Below are 18,174 nucleotides of genomic sequence, written 5' to 3'. Positions count from 1 at the left end.
ATACATCAACTTCCAGGTGATCTTCCAATAACATAATGCCTAGTTGTGTTAGAAACATCATTTTTCATTGGCTATTTGGCTCGCGCATGAACAAACCCATTATTTTCGCATCAAGACCACTTTTTATTCCAAATGCCCATCTTATCCTACTTTTTGCAAAGATTCATCTGTCTGTTTGCAGTTCATGCTGGTCTGCCTTAGGTCTGAGACCAAAAAGTATAAAATCCAGACACAAAATCGGATCCCGTCCATGGGGAACTTTTGGGTGGAAAAAAATTGGGTCCAAAAAATGAGGTTTTTCCCTCTGTATTTTGTAGTGCAACTAGAAATTCCAGATTATTTGGTATCATTGTAGAGCTACATCTGTCTACCTTCCTATAATACCACCCACTTTAGTGATCATACATGACCTTGACACTACAGAGCTCGGCAGTAGTCTGCTACCTCCTGCGACATAAACTTGTCACCAGGAGTTAACAGGTTCTCAGTAGTCCCCTGGTCCAGATTTCCCGCTTAATAACTTTGTATTTTGCAAATGAATGGAGAATGTCTTCTCTGTATCAGCATTAGAATGTGGCGATGACAGCACATCCACAATCAACCTGCATTGAAGTACTAACTTCAATTTTTTCATTGCTGAGTTTGTAAATTTGCTGACTGCACTTCAGAATTCCTCCAAGATATGTTCACCCAGAGAAGGAAGTTCTTGACTCAGACTCGATGTATTACTGATCGTCATTCTGAAAGGCTTCTTTCTTGTTATGGCTCAGATCTGAAAATCGGCTGGCAAGTTTTACAACTGTAAATACAAAAAAGTAAGATTGATCTAGTCTTTAAAAATATGATGAATAATTTATTCCAACTTTATAACTTTAATTATCTTGCAATATATTTTTGACTGAAGTATTTTACGATTGGCCTTGTCTGAAAGCAGTTGAAGATTCAGCAGTTCTGTAAGAATGAGATTTGAATTTAGACGTCTCAATACCTGTTTGTTCTGAAACCATTTTTAACCATCTTTTAATAGTACTAGATGTCACAGCTCTGTAGGAACAATAAGATACCAGAACTTGAGCAGATTTCCGAAGACTTTTAGTCCTGTCAAGATAATGCAACAAAGTATGCATAGCACAAAGCTTCTCATCGTTATAATGTAGTAGTTCCAACTGGAAATTCTTACTGTGTCTTGAAGTTTTCAACATATCCAAAAAACTGAATACTATTTTATCTGCCACAACAATGATTGGCTTGAAAATCATGTTATCTTCTTGTGAAAACCAGTCATATCAACATGGGGTTTCCAATAAAAGACTTCTTACGATGTCTAGTTGGTCTTAAATGAAATAGTGCAGATCTGATGTCCAATATGGCTGAAATAGTGCTGATCTGATGTCCAGTGTGGCTGAAATAGTGCTGATCTGATGTCCAATATGGCTGAAATAGTGCAGATCTGATGTCCAATATGGCTGAAATAGTGCAGACCTGATGTCCAATATGGCTGCCATTGCTGTCATGTTGAGAATCTGCACCTGAATGCAAAGTAGTATAGACATGTTGTTTTTCCACCATAAGACTTCTTGTGATGTCTAAATGAAAATGATAGCTCTTGGACACCCAGTATGGTCACCACAATGACCACTTTGAATATTTTGTTAATGCTTCTCCTCCTGAATGGATGGCCTTATGATGTCAGGTTGGTCCTAAATGATAAAATGGTGTCTGTCTGACATCCAAAATGTCCAGCATGATCAGTATCATGAACTCTTTGTTATAGCTTCTCCACCAGAATGGCTGGTCTTACTGTCATGCGGTTTTCACCAAAAGACAAATGATGTCAACGAAAATTATGTGGACCTTGAATAATAGAAAAGTATGATGGCCAAAGCAGCCTATGGATGGCTACATCAGCATGGGTTTTTTCACCAATAGATATTTGATGGTGCTGAATAAATGAAAATGGTGCCAATTGTACCTCCAGTATGTCAGGCATGTCTTAAAAATCTTGTTGTCACTACTCCACCCCATGGATTATCCTAATGTCCATTTTGTCCTAAATGGTGCCATGCTCAAAGTCTTTTTATTGCTGAAGAGTATCAGAAATGGTTTCAACACTTGACAATTAAAATAGTATTGAATTCCAGAAATTCGTTTCATCCAGTAGAGCGAGCATCATGGAGGGATTTTTGTTCCTAAATTAAAATAATGCTGATCTAAAAAAGATTGCCTTGATGGCCATATCAGCATGGAGTTTTCACAAAAATGCTTATAGCTGTACGTAGCTGGTTCTGAATAAAAGTTGTGTTCATCTGACCTTCAACCTGGTACCATAAAGGTGATCTTGAAAAACATGTTGTCACTACTCTTGCATGAATGATGGCATGGGGTTTTAATAGCACTAATACATTAACTGTTCTTAATGCATTGCTAACACTTTTTCTCACTCTAATTCCCGTTCCAAGGTGAATTCCAGTAGAACAAAAACAACTTAATCCCAGTCTGATGCCTTGGTTACTTCCTTTAACATGAATATTGTCCTTTTCAGTTTTCTTGCTTGTGAGGTGGTGCTTGATTATATTTTATCCCCTCACTATTTACTGGTGTTAGGATAATTGTTACCCACCCCAAAATTGTTCTGGATTGTTTGTTTTCTGTATTGTCTCTTTTCAGCATGCCACAAGGAGTTGGCAAACGCAGCAATACGATGGCTGCTTGTGATACTCACCCCACCTGCTTGAAGTGCACCATGTGCGTTTGCACGGACAGATGTTCTTTTTATGCCTTATCATCAGATGAGGTGTGTGATTTAGCAGAAAGCACTTATCAAGGCAGGAAAAAGGGACCTGTCTGCTCCTCTTCATCACAGGAAGACCCCCTCCATTCCCAGGAGGCATCAGTGGCACATTTAGGGATGTTGCCAGCTCCTATTAGGGAGGTATCCATGGCATCTTCTGGTGCACTGACACTTCCAGGTGGAAGGAAGTCATCAGATGCTCCTGTTTGGGAGGGATCAGCAGCACTTCCTTTTTGTAGGAAAGTTGTCAACACCTGTGTGTAAGTCCCAATTTCCTGGTGCAAAGGAAGCATGGTCATCTTCTCATTCGGGTAGACCAGTGTTATCTCTAGTCCTCTTGAAGGAATGGTCACATTTACCATTTCATTAAAACACTTCTCATGTTATATAATTGGTCCAAATTGAAAACAATGCTAGTGTAACCTCAGTCATTTTACAAATCACATAACAGCTGTTTCTTGTAAATGGGTGGCCTTAACAATGTTTAAAAAGAGGACAAATTAAAAAAAATTCTTGTTTGCATTATATCGTCATTCCTTATTAAAATGATGCTAATCTAACCTCCAAAATGAATACCTTCATGACCATCCTGAAAACTGAAAATCCGTGGATGGCAGGTCCTCCTGATTGGATTGTCTTATCAAATAAAACAGTACTATAGCAAAATGTGAGAGGTTCCAAATGAAAATGGCATTCATCTGACCTCTATCATGGCACCATAACGGTCAGCTTGAAATCTTTTTATCAGTGATCTTTTGTATTGAATGATTGCTTGGGGTTTCAGTAGCACTAATAAATTACCTGCTATTACTACATTGTTGACAATTTTCCTGGTACTAGCATCCAGTCCAAGGTGAATTCCCTCCTCCAGTTAGTAATTGGCAGTCTTAGAATGAAAACATCATAATTACCATCTGATGCCTTAGTTACTTGCATGATTTGAAAGATGTTTCTTATTTTCCCTGCAATTTATGTGGTTATTACATGTCACTGGGTGCTCACCAATTTGTTTATTCACAAAATATTTTGACATGATTGCCATCCATTGCATACATTTTTATGTTGCATTTGGTATTTCCTCCCTGCATCATTTTCCTGTATCACTTTGTTACATTTGAATGGTTTCAGTAAATTAGACTGTGAAGTAGTGCTTCTTGATATTTTATCCGCTCGCTAGTAATTGATGTTCAAATAAGTGTTACACACACCATATTTGTTCTTGTTTGTTGTTTATTTATGCATTTTCACCTTTCAGTCTGCCACAAGGAGTTGGTAGTTGTGACCATGAGACATCTGCTTGGGACAGTGACTCCACCTGCTTGGGACACTGACTCCTCCTGCTTGGTGTGCACTATGTGTGTTTGCAGGAACATATGCCTTTTCTGTGCCGTATGGTCAGATGAGGTGTGGGATTTAGCAGAAGGCTGCCACACCTATCAAGGCAGGAAGAAAGAACCTGTGTCAACCTCTCCTTCACAAGAAAATTCCTTATATTTCCAGGAGGGTTAAGTAGCCAGCTCCTGTAAGGGAAGGATCAATGGCATCATCTGGTGCAATGACACATCCTTGTGGAAGAAAGTCATCAGCTCTGTCAGGGATAGATCATTGACACTCCCTTTTTATAAGAAAGTTGTCAACACGTGAGTCCTGCATTACTGGTGCAAGAGAAAGCATGGTCATCTTATCACTTATTCACCAGACTCCATGAATATGGACTCAGTCAGGTCTTCATCTCAGGGGCCCCAAGTGGCCGAGTGGTCTAATGCACTCACTGTTCTGGATCACTGCCATCTCACCTCTGTCTGTGTGGGTTCGAGTCCAAGGCTCAGCGTGGGTCAGTGGGAAAGCCTGCCAGTAGATTCTCGTGGGTCGGTGGTTCTTCCTTGGGTTTTCCAGGGTTCTTCCTCCACCAGTTATACTGGCCGCCATGTATAGCCTATCTTGTGCTGAAAAATGGCGTTAAACCCTAGAACAACAACAACAACATGTCTTCATCACTGGACTGGTCATTGGCAGTGACTGGTGAGTAGGCACTGGGTACTAGACACAAGTCACTGAACATTGGGCAAAACAAGAAGTATGGGCCACCAGGGTCTCTGTCACCTCAAAATGGGTTTCAGGATTGGGCATCATGATTTGATCATGAGATGAGGGAAAGGGATAGGGTTGCCAAACACCCACCCCTCCCATTTTATGTTTCCATTTCATTCCCTACAAGGATCAAGGATACCACCCAGTCTCCCTTGCCATTTCTGCCTGTTCCATCTCATAGATGTCATCCAGTAATACAATGACTGGCTTATGCACAGTATTTTAGGATGTGCTTTCCTAAGGGACTTGTCATTTCTTTTGGGAAGACAGCGACTCATTTAGACCTAATCCTCAACCAGAAATCTGACCTGATCCATTCTCAGAATTTTCTTTTATATGGGAACGAATTCTTTCACCCCAGTCGAGGGACAGTTTGTGCTTGTCCAACCGAATTTCACTGATACTATCTCTCATAGCAAGACGTTTGAGAAGACTGTTTTTTTCTGTTTGCCTCTACCTCTCTCCAGGGAGCTGTGAATAACAGCAGCAATCTTATCCTCTTTGGTTCCTGATACTAGAAAACTGGAGACAGTGCAGGGAAACCCTGATTCATTAGGATCCAAATTTCATCAGTATCTTAAGTTGTTGGTAATATCAGGAGAGGTTTCTTGGGCTGGAGTTCCAGTACATGCCCTGAAGCCTTACTCTTTCCATTACACTGATGTGTCAGATTCAGGTTGGAGATGCTTACCTAAAGCATCAAGTGATATTCCTGTAGAGGTTGTGGTCTTGAGAAGAATCTTCCCTTCATATTAATTGCTTGAAAATGTGGACTGTTTTTCTAACCCAGCAAGGGTGCATCAGAGGTGTAAGACTTCGCTGCATCATGGTTGCTACAGGCAACACATTGGATCAGATATCACAGGTACACTAATGTTTGTTCTTTATGCATTGAAGTCTAGAACCTCCACTAATAGACAGCTTAGGAGGTCACTCTCATGAACCAGTATCACTCCAGGCAAAAGAAATGTTCTTGCAAAGAGTAAGACCAGACAGGGACAAGCAAACCCCACAGCATGGTCTGCACCAGATGGTAGTGAAGACAAATTTTCAGCTGTGGGACAAGTCAGTGGTAGACTTGTTTGCATTCAGGTTGAATAACAAGTTCCCTCTTTTTGTTTCTCCAGTCCCAGACTAGTGGATGTCTTCAATTTGAAGTGGGATCAAATATATTCCTACCATCCAGAATGACTTGAGTTCTTCACAGAGTAAGGACCTCCATGTCATGGCTCATCCTGTTAGCTCCTCAGTGACCCCAGTGGCCATGTATCAACAGTGTCCTCAATCTGTTGGTAGATGCCTCAAGGGAATTATCACTGAGGAAAGATTGGCTGTCACAGCACAGAAACTTACTCTTGCACAACAATTTACAGATCTTTTTCATCTTCATGCCTGACTTGCATACAAGATAGTTTTCAGCAAGGCTGTTGGCTTTCAAAGTTTATGATTCTAAAGGGAAAATATTCTATGATTGGTACAGCAGAAACCACATTTTGTTTTCAAGGAAAAATTCTGTTCGGTATCCACCATTGATGCTGTAAGACAGCCCTCTCCAATTCTCTTTCAGGTTCTCTTTGTTCTCCACTCTAGGCTCAAATCCTGATTTTTCAGAACTGATTAAGTACTTTGAGTTTCAGAGACCATTCTCTCATTCTTTAATGCCTTGATGCAACCTTTCATGTGTTCTTTGGTCATTATCTAAATATCCTTATAAACTATTGAGTGAGGCAACTTTGAGAACCTACCCTTAAGATGGTCTTCTTTCTCTTGCTAGTGTTGGTGAGGAGTAGGGTGAATTTTGTATCTCATCTGTGGAAAACAGTTATGATAATTATAATTTGGCAACTCTCTTTGGCAACCTGGGTTTGTGGCAAAGAATCACCTTCAATAGCCCAGATACATTTGAAATCCCCAATCTCAGTTGCATCTCTGCTGGAGATGATCAAGATAGGCTCCTATGTCCAATTAGGGTTTCACATTTCTGTATCAAATGGGGAAAACATTTTTTTTAATCCCTCTCATAGTTACTTTTGATATTTTAGAAGTTACCATCACATGGTTGATTATTCTAAGCATCAAAACAACTGTCAGTATCTCACTGAAAGATCTTCATGAGAGTCAGAGCCTAAGAAATTAAGGCTGTTGTTACATCTTGGCCTTTCTTAATCATTCTTCCCCAGATGATGCCATGAAAGCTGCCTTCTGGTGGTCTTACTCCACCTTCTTGTTTACCTTAGACAGTGTTGCACAAGAGTTCAAGCAATTATTACTAGGCCCAACTGTGTTAGCCAAGCAAGTTATCAAGCCATCTTCCAGTCTACAATGAAACACCCTACTGAAAGCAATGGTAAACTTATATTGAGAACTTATTTTGGAGTCATCAGCTTCCCACTGCATTGATACAGTCAGCAATGTATTAGTAACCTGTATTACTGCTATTAAAATCTAGTTTTTATGAGGAGGTAAAACTAAGTTTTAATTGCAAAATACTTAAATGATTTATTTCCTAATTTGTCTACTCCCCGGTCTGATGTCCTTTTAGTCTTAGTCAAAGTTTTTCTGAATATTGGAAGTAACATGGGCAACAGTACCTTTGACTAACCAGGAAAAGTAATAGCAGGTAAGTATTACATAACTGGAATTCTATGTTTTCATGCAATATTGAGTTGGTTCTGAATGAAAATGGTGAATTTATGAAAACCAAGTCAGAGGTCATTGCTTCCATTTGTGTGCTTTACTGATCTAATGAATACTGTGACATCTGGCTGGATATACAGGTGAATTTTGACCAGACTTTGCATTTTGTTGCATTCCATTGAATAGGTTGATTGTCAGCATTCCTATTGTAATGTTAGAGGTCTTGATGCAGGGTTTTAGTTGTACTGGCTTACATGCATGATAATACAAAAATGGATGAATGTTTTTTTTTAAATATTTTTTGTATGGGTATATTTAATGAATACTTTGAATGATGCCACTTAAATAACTTTTTGTATTTGAAGAAAAAAAATTATAGACTAAACTGCACTTAGCACATGGGTATATCTTGATGTCTTTCACAAGTTTAGTGATTTTCTATCAGTAGAGTCAGATTCAAGGTCAACGGCCATAATTAAGGTGTAAAATATTTTTTTAACAAAATTACTCTGTTGAGTTTCTCAAGAATGTCAGAGTTTTTTTAGGTCTTAGCAGTTAAAAAGAAGTAACAGCCCTATCATGGATTCCTGGAAATTATTTTCGGCCATTACAGCATTATTCCCATCAAGGGACTCTTGTTTATATAATACCCTCATGCTGGCTTGTTCAGGTTTTATTTAAAATTGCAGCATAAAAAACATTTTTTGATGAAATAGATTATCTAGTGACTCAGAGTCATTCTTGCCATTATTAATTGCATTTTCTTCGCAGTGATACAAGTAGTTCCCAGGCTCTCACACAGCAGACCCAGTCCTTTCTTAGAGCAGATACCCCAAGTAAAAGTATTACCAGCTCATGTAAGTGTTTTTGATTTTAATCATTTTATTCATTTTGTACTTAGTATTGTTATGCCTACCAAAGTTTCACCAGATGTACTTAAGAATGATATACTTGCTTGTGTGTATGTCTGTATGAATATATATATCTATATATATATATATATATATATATATATATATATATATATATATATATATATATATATATAGATATATATATAGATATATATATATATATATATATATATATATATATATATATATATATATATATATATATATATATATATATATGTATGTATGTATGTATGTATGTGTCTATGTATGTGTGTGTGTGTGTGTATATATATATATATATTTATACCACATACATTAAAAATAACATGGCATTTAAAGTTATTTAAAGTTTTGGTATAAAGCAAATTGATATACCAGTACTATTGGTATTATTGAATTGTGATCCAGCCATGGCGCAATAATACGGATATATAAACATTCTTTCAACTGCAGGCCTATGGATCAATGATGAAGTTTTACTTATTCATTAATCATAAATGACATATCAAAATAGCGATAAAAAGTATAAATAGTCCCTGTTTTCTAAATGAAATTAAAATGGTACAAAATTTAATCAGAATCCTTTCTTTTTTCCATTTCCTTCTCCTGTCACGTGCATTAGGGACAAAATAAGCAAAAATGAGAGAGAGAGAAAAAGATTGCGCTGAACATAACATTAAAACTGAACTTATACCAAGTAACCAACAGTTATCTGGTACATCGTAACAGTATGTTTACGCTTTCCTTGGGTAACTACCTACAGTGTTCTTAATCTCAATGATACATAGTTGCAATAGCCAGTTGACACTAGGCCTATATGTTAAATTTGTCGGATACAAGGCACAAATACTGTAGCTTATTTAACACTTTGTTGTTGTTGTTTCTTAAGCCTATCATATGTTCTAAAATTTGATTATTAATTATTAAATATAAAAATGTCCAAATGGTCCCCCCCCGTCTGTCTGGATTATATGGGCAAAAATCCATGAAAATACGAGTGCAGGGGATTTTCACTTGTGTAATACAATGATGTCTCTGGACCTATGAATGATGGTACGGTTTAGTCAAACCATCCAAGGGGGGGGGGGAGAGAGAGAATTGTATAGTCTTTAGAATTGTTAATAAAAGCAGAATAATGACTTAGATGAACTGTAAATATATTAAAATATTTTAATTACCTCTTGTTGGTTCGTCTTTTCGCTTAGTTTCTATTCCACGCTAATTTCCATAGGTCAATATGTGAATGCCTGACAGTTCAGGTTCCTTGCACAAGAAGATAACCTTGTCTGTAGTACACTACTTTCTTCATAAAAACTATATTCATGTTTAAATCATGAGTGTGTCTTATTTTGATTTAATAAATTTGAATAAAATTAGAACTCAAAAAGAAAACAATATGCATATGTGATTGTGAGCAACAAGAAATATCTTTGAACTACATTTTGTAGTGGACACACTAGCAGGGCTGTGAGGAGTTCATTCACTTGGTCAATACACAGGTGTCTGGAGCATATCGTAACTCCAGTCAAAGCGCAAATATGTGTATTTGTATGCAATATAAATAAAATATGTGTAAGTATGTATGCTGTATCAATAACATACCACCTTTTAATGAAAAATGCATACATTTTTATATATATACTTTATCAGAATTAAATATACCTGATTTATTTTCATAACATTATCTCCAAGAATTTAAAAGTATTGAATGGAATTAATGAAAATGTTAGAATCTCATGTTTTGAAATCTTGAGTTTAATCCTGATTGAGTACCAATATTAGAGTTCGAGTGTGTACACAGTTTGGAGGGTTTTGTGAAGACGGGTCTGATCAACATTGCATTATCTTGTCTCAGGAATAAAGGAGGTGGTTTTATGCCTTGCTCAAATTGCCTTCTATTTTAGAAATATGCAGTGTTGAAAGAAATTGCTTACAACTTAAATTTGTCATGAGTTGAATGAAGATATTGAATTTCTGATGGGTTTTGATTAGCTTGCTGTTGCAGTGAAAAGATAAATGACGCTCAGTATGTAAGCATGTTATGACATGTTACATCTCTCTGTTGATAACTTGCAAAAGATGAGATCTCTAAGCATTGACTGCAGCAAAAGATGTGGATGTGAAATAGCAAGGGAAACTCAAACTTTTTTTAACAGCATGGGGAAAGAGTGGGGGGGGTGCTTGAAACATTTGTTGTTATGTGAGATTTATAATCTCCATTTTCTTAAACAAGCTTGCTTATTTCAAATCCGAACACGTATCCATTGGAAGTAAGTGCTGATGAACTAATGTTTGAAGGCTAAAATTATAATCTGCTATAGCTAAAACAATGAATAAGTTTGCATGTGTTAATTCCTCTAGATAGTGTTTTAAATTTCACCATACAGTTCTTAGTTTATATACATGCCAAGGACTCAGTACAATGATGGAGTACAATGACAGAGTACAATAACTGTATAGAATGACTGAATACAATGACTGACTACATTGAGTACAATGACTGACTTCAGTGGCTGAGGACAATGATTGACTACATTGAGTACAGTAACGGACTACATTGAGTACAATGACTGACAACATTGAGTACAATGAGTTCAATGACTGTCTACAATGACTGAGTAGAGTGACTGACTACAATGGCCAAGTCCATTGACTGAGTACAGTGAGTGACTACAACAACTTAGTAAATTGACTTCAATGCCTGAGTACATTGAGTGAGTACAGTGGCTAAGTACAATGATTGACTAAAATGCTTGCATAAAATGAGTGACTACAATGGCTAAGTACAATGACTATAAGTACAGACCTATAATGTTTATGTTATTAAAACAAATTGGCATATGCTTGTTGCATGGCCTTGGAGCACTGCTACATCCAGACTTAAAAAGAACACCAACAAAATGGAGAAAGGATACAGACTTGTGTAGTTTATTATATCTTAGCCAAAAGCAGATATTTTGGGAGTTGTCCGCAGTGTGTGTTTTATATGAAATTGGGTTGATCCAACATGTGGATGCTATTGTGATGTTGGCAACTTTCATGTGTTGTAATTGACTTTAGACAATTAGTCTGTTCATTAGCTTGTGTCTTTGTGCTAAAGTAACATTAGGTTCTCAACAGAAGTCAAAATTAATCCAGCTTGGCCACAAAGTAAGCATATAATTACATTCTCATTAAGGTGCTTGTGGGCATCACTGTAGCTGTCTATTGGCCGTATTCTTATTGAATAGTGTAGGACATTTGTAATGATTACACTCTGACTGTCTATTTGCTCTATTCTTATTGAATAGTGTAGGACATTTGTAATGATTACACTGTGACTCTCTATTGGCTGTATTCTTATTGAATAGTGTAGGACATTTGTAATGATTACACTGTGTCCATTGGCCGTATTATTGAATAGTGTAGGACATTTGTAATGATTATACTGTGACTGTCTATTGGCCGTATTTTTATTGAATAGTGTAGGACATTTGTAATGATTACACTGTGACTGTCTATTGGCCATATTCTTATTGAATAGTATAGGACATTTGTAATGATTACACTGTGACTGTCTATTGGCTGTATTCTTATTGAATAGTGTAGGACATTTGTAATGATTACACTGACTGTCTATTGGCTGTATTCTTATTGAACAGTGTAGGACATTTGTAATGATTACACTGTGGCTATTGGCTGTATTCTTATTGAATAGTGTAGGACATTTGTAATGATTACACTGCGACTGTCTATTGGCTGTATTCTTGTTGAATAGTGTAGGGCATTTGTAATGATTACACTGTGAATGATTACACTGTGACTGTCTATTTGCTCTATTCTTATTGAATAGTGTAGGACATTTGTAATGATTACACTGTGACTGTCTGTTGGCTGTATTCTTATTGAATAGTGTAGGACATTTGTAATGATTACACTGTGACTGTCTATTGGCTGTTTTCTTATTTAATAGTGTAGGGCATTTGTAATGATTACACTGTGTATTGGCTGTATTTTTATTGAATAGTGTAGGACATTTGTAATGATTACACTGTGACTGTCTGTTGGCTGTATTCTTGTTGAATAGTGTAGGACATTTGTAATGATTACACTGTGGCTGTCTATTGGCTGTATTCTTATTGAATAGTGTAGGGCATATGTAATGATTACACTGTGACTGTCTATTGGCCGTATTCTTATTGAATAGTGTAGGACATTTGTAATGATTACACTGTGACTGTCTATTGGCTGTATTATTATTTAATAGTGTAGGGCATTTGTAATGATTACACTGTGTATTGGCTGTATTCTTATTGAATAGTGTAGGACATTTGTAATGATTACACTGTGACTGTCTGTTGGCTGTATTCTTGTTGAATAGTGTAGGACATTTGTAATGATTACACTGTGACTGTCTATTGGCTGTATTCTTAATGAATAGTGTAGGGCATATGTAATGAGTACACTGTGACTATTGGCTGTATTCTTATTGGAATAGTGTAGGGCATTTGTAATGATTACACTGCGTATTGGCTGTATTCTTATTGAATAGTGTAGGACATTTGTAATGATTACACTGTGACTGTCTGTTGGCTGTATTCTTGTTGAATAGTGTAGGACATTTGTAATGATTACACTGTGACTGTCTATTGGCTGTATTCTTATTGAATAGTGTAGGGCATATGTAATGATTACACTGTGACTGTCTATTGGCTGTGTTCTTATTGAATAGTGTAGGGCATATGTAATGATTACACTGTGACTGTCTATTGGCCGTATTCTTCTTGAATAGTGTAGGACATTTGTAATGATTACACTGTGAATGATTACACTGTGACTGTCTATTTGCTCTATTCTTATTGAATAGTGTAGGACATTTGTAATGATTACACTGTGACTATTGGCTGTATTCTTATTGGAATAGTGTAGGGCATTTGTAATGATTACACTGTGACTGTCTATTGGCCATATTTTTATTGAATAGTGTAGGACATTTGTAATGATTACACTGTGACTGTCTATTGGCCATATTCTTATTGAATAGTGTAGGACATTTGTAATGATTACACTGTGACTGTCTATTGGCTGTATTCTTATTGAATAGTGTAGGGCATTTGTAATGATTACACTGTGACTGTCTATTGGCTGTATTCTTATTGAATAGTGTAGGACATTTGTAATGATTACACTGTGACTGTCTATTGGCTGTATTCTTATTGAATAGTGTAGGACATTTGTAATGATTACACTGAAACTAAATTGGGAAATAAAATTCATACTCAACTTTTTCATGGCAAAACTTATTTAATTGATATATATTTCTTACAGTGTTGCCACCAGTAGGCCTTTCCAAATATTTTTATTGATATTTCATTGGATATTATCTTATAAACTGAGAAAATATTTTTGTTGAAGAATATAAAGAATAGAATGTATGCTTTTTTATTTAAATGTGCAGATGAGGTCTGTATCAAATTTCTGTGCACAAACTGATTTTCCCAATGATATCTTGCAAGATATGGAATTTCCTTTCATTTACCAATTTTAATTTTTTAATATTAACAAATCTTAGTTTATTTTATGAGCCTCAGTGTTATAAGCCAGTTGATGATTTATCAGAGTACGCTAAAACAAGGGAGCAGTACATGACCTCAGAAAACAAAATGCCAAAGATTGAACATAAATACTGGAGAATTCTTGGGGAAAATTATCAGCCAAAAATGAGTTCCTTTAGCAAATAGTTTATATATTACCACATTATGAAGCATTAAGATTATATCTGATAACAAGCTCATCTCTCTGTAAGCCAGCCAGTTAACAAATTATTATTGTGTTTTTCAAATATTATCTTTTATAATTTTATTTGCTTCAAAATGTATAAAATGCAGAACATGTTGTTTTTTGTTTAGAAGAGTAAAACATTGGTCAGAAGTAGATAAGAAGGCTATAGACTCATGCTGGTGCTGGAGATTTATGAGCTGCATGGGTTAGTCATTACAAGAGTTTGTGCATCTGTCTGATTCCAAAAATGAGCTGCAACATTAAAAGTTTGTGTGCAGTATTGCTTGTTAAATGTCTATTACAGCGACACAAAAAAACCTTGTCCCTACTAAAGGCTTAAGGGAGGCAAGTTTAGTTTTGCCTTTAAATTTATTTCAAAGGCAGTTTGGATTACTTCCCCAATATATACATATATATATGAATCACTTTCAAACTCCATACTTGAATTAAAATGTAGAATTATATCAGTATTAAGTAAATAAGCTTCAACTATACCAGAAACCACACCTTGGAGAGTGACCATGGTGTCGTAATGAATAATGCATAATCTTCTCACACATCCAGTATGGTCAACACAGCTACTATCTTGAAAATCTTAGTATTGCTGCAGCTTCAGAATGGCTGGTCATATCATCATGGAATTTTCACTAAAAGACTTCTTATTATGTCTAGTATATTCGAAATGAAAATGATGCCAGTCTGAGGTCCGATATGGCTGCCATGGTAGTCATCTTGAGAAACTTGTTATTGCCAATGTATGGTCATATCAGTGTGGGTTATTCACTGAAAGACTTCTTATAATGTGTAGCTGATCCTAAGTACAAAAAATGTTTCTGATCTGAAGAACAAAATGGCTGCCATGGCAACTAGCTTGAAAATCTCGCTATGTCAACTCCTCAAGAAGAGAAAGTTATATTAACATGGGGTTTTCACCAAAATACTTCTTTTGATGTCCATTTGGTTTTAAAGGAACATGTTGCCAATGTGACATCCAACATGGCCAACACAGTGGCCATCTTGAAAATCTTGTTATTGCTACTGACAAACTTCTCCTGAATTGATGGTAGTATCAGCAGGAGGTATTCTTACGATGTCGACTTGGTCCTTAATGAAAATGATGCTGATCTGGAGTTTAATATGGCTACCACAGTGGCCATCTTGAAAACCTTATCACTACTTCTCAATTAATGGTGATATCATCATGGAGATTTCACTAAAAGTTTTATAATGTTTTGTTGATGCTAAATTAAAATGTTGCTGATCTGACATCTTGAAAATCTTGTCTTAGCTATCATATTAATGGAATATGATTTAGACAGTGGGTTTTAAAGAGAAGAGTTTATTGGCGTCTGCGTGGTCTTACAAGAAAATAACTAACCCTCAGGATGGCCACCACGGGGGCTATCTTTAAAATACAGTTATGTCTACTTCAAATGGATGACTATATAAACATGGGGTTTCTATATAAACATGGGGTTTTCTCCATTAGAGTTCTTAGGATACCTAGTTGGTCTTAAACGAAAATGGTGCTGGTCATACATCCAATATGGTTGCCATTATGGCTTTTGTGAAAATCTTTTCACTACCACCTGACACTTTTGTTTTCAAAACATGGGGGCTGAATAAGACTTTAGTCACTTGCCAGTGATATAGGCAGAGTTGACACAGGGTCTATACAAGTTAAAAATATATCATTGGTAAAACATGTAAAATTTCTACACATGATAAACATACGTTCATCACATGTATAAAAATTGAGTGAAATATATGCAATTTCATACATGTAGGAGAAAAAAACCGTAACATGATCAGGCCATCACTGTAACATATACTCTATGTCTGTGTGTGTGTGTGAACCATGTATGTTTAACAGATGTAATATTCAGCAGATGTTTGATATTTCACTTATTGTTAACATGTATGGTAACTTTAGATGTAAAACATTTGTTGTGATATTTTTGGTTTTTTAAAAATCGAAAATATACATTTTACATAGTTGAATTGTGACTTAGCAGTATAATAGAATAAACACAGATGCAGTTTAGGGGATCAAAGCTAAAAGAATCCACACATCCAGTCAGGCAAGTACAATAATATTTGTACTCACATAAAGTAAACTCTTATTTGGTTGTTCCTCTGGCAAGTGTTTATTAGCAATGAAGAGCAAGAGCAAAGCACTTGTTTGAGCTCGATAGAAACAAATTGAAAACAAGCATCTGATGGAAAGTATGAACTTTAAATGAACAAAGTTGACTGTATTCTTAGCCAAGCATCCATTACATTTAAGAAAATACGAGTCAGTCCAGAATCGGTCTGATTGGGTGACTGAGTGCATAATTTGCTAGACTGCTATACAAATGTTATGCCTTATTTATCCAGAATCAGCCTGATTGGGTGACTGAGTGCATAATTTGCTAGACTGCTATACAAATGTTATGCCTTATTTATCCAGAATCAGTCTGATTGGGTGACTGAGTGCATAATTTGCTAGACTGATATACAAATTTTATGCCTTATTTATCCAGAATCAGTCTGATTGGGTGACTGAGTGCATAATTTTCTAGACTGCCATATAAATTTTATGCACTATTTTCAGTTGGGTGAGAGTTTTCAAACCCTGCAGTTCCATTAAAGACTCGTCATAAAAATATAAGTTCTATCTCAAACTTATCTAATGTCTGAATAACTTCTTCAAATTACAGCCTTCAGAAATTACCCCCGGGGAATCTCACCTATACCTCAGTTACGAGGGTCAGAGTTGACGCTTCAAGAAATGATCAAGCCACAGGATGTGAAATCTGTCTTGGCAGAGATTGCTATAGAAAGAAGCAGAATCTCTTTGTCAGATATAATTATGGAAGGTAAGTTAATTTTAGCTCTACTGGTCTATGACCATTTGAATTTATGGGATGGCCTATTGTTGATGTCAATCCGTTGTCACCAATTTGTTATTGATCCCACTCCTTATTTATTTAGAGGATTGCCATGCCTTAGTTGGCCTTAAATTAAAATGCTGCTGCTTGGGCATTCAGTATGGCCACAACAATGTTAATCTTGAAAATCTTATTACCTTAAAAATCATATTTCTACATCTCCTGAAGGACCATCACATCATCGTGGTGTTTTCACTGAAAGACTTTCTATGAGGTATAGTTGGTCCTTCCAATGCCAGTCTGCGTTTCTGCCCTTGTGTTTCTTTGGGACTTGGTTCCCATTTCCTTGGCATGATATGCGCAGTAGTGTGCTAAAAACACTGTTTAAACTTACAAAAATAAACTTAAATACAAAATTGTGTTGATTTGACATCCAGTGTGGCCATTTTGGCAACCATCTTGGAGGAGTAGTGATATCAGGATTTTCTGTATGGTTGATATGACTTTCCATTCAAGAGGAGTATTAATAATGGCTGCCATAGTGGCCATGTTTATCACCATTTTCATTTAGGTCCAGGCTATAATTGATTGTTGCTGTAAGTCATATTCTTTTGTCATCATCAAAAAAATATTTTACACTATTGTGCCAAATTCATAAAAGTTTTGCTTTTAATATTTTTGATTAACTTTTTGATTCTTTTGCCGTAGTGATAATTTGTTTTGGAAAGTAGACAAGCATCCAGTGTTACTGTCTACACTCACTTGTAAGTTGAGTCCAACTGCAAACAACATATACCCTATTTGCAGTTGGAATCAGTTTATAAGTGAATAAATATAGTTGGTACTTAAGTTATATCCTCACCGTAACACACATAGATACATGTTGTTAAGACTTCATAATTATTCAGATTTTACTTTATATTGAAACAGCAAATATTGGATTTATTTTTGTTGAGAAAAGCAATATGTAATGTAAATCTGTAAAGAAAGTGGTAACATTAATTTATAAAAGATAGATTTAAAAATATGAGGGGAAATTGCATAATTGCATTTCTTCCCTAGATATAAAATCATTTCAGACATCACATAAGGTTTTCTGATTTTATCCAGAAATAGTACTGATTGC

The 18,174-nt window shown here is 36.0% G+C and overlaps 1 protein-coding gene across 2 annotated transcripts in view; it reads left to right on the top strand.

Moving 5' to 3' along the window:
- LOC149800114 (inactive tyrosine-protein kinase RYK-like) overlaps positions 1 to 18,174 on the top strand; it is a 221,241-nt gene that overhangs the window by 182,528 nt on the left and 20,539 nt on the right. Inside the window, exons 7-9 of one of the 2 annotated variants that reach the window (XM_089959708.1) lie at positions 2,668 to 3,051; positions 8,291 to 8,376; positions 16,878 to 17,036. In XM_089959708.1, coding sequence (XP_089815834.1) covers positions 2,668 to 3,051; positions 8,291 to 8,376; positions 16,878 to 17,036 — 629 coding nt within the window. The remainder of the gene's footprint in view (positions 1 to 2,667; positions 3,052 to 8,290; positions 8,377 to 16,877; positions 17,037 to 18,174) is intronic. The other variant, XM_089959709.1, reaches the window with a different exon arrangement.

The sequence above is a fragment of the Sinohyriopsis cumingii genome, chromosome 5, assembly GCF_028554795.1.
Source record: "Sinohyriopsis cumingii isolate HCF-2022 chromosome 5, ASM2855479v2, whole genome shotgun sequence".
NCBI classification, from domain to species: Eukaryota; Metazoa; Mollusca; class Bivalvia; order Unionida; family Unionidae; genus Sinohyriopsis; species Sinohyriopsis cumingii.
Note: the sequence above shows the minus strand (reverse complement) of the source record. Positions and strands in the feature narration are given on the sequence as shown.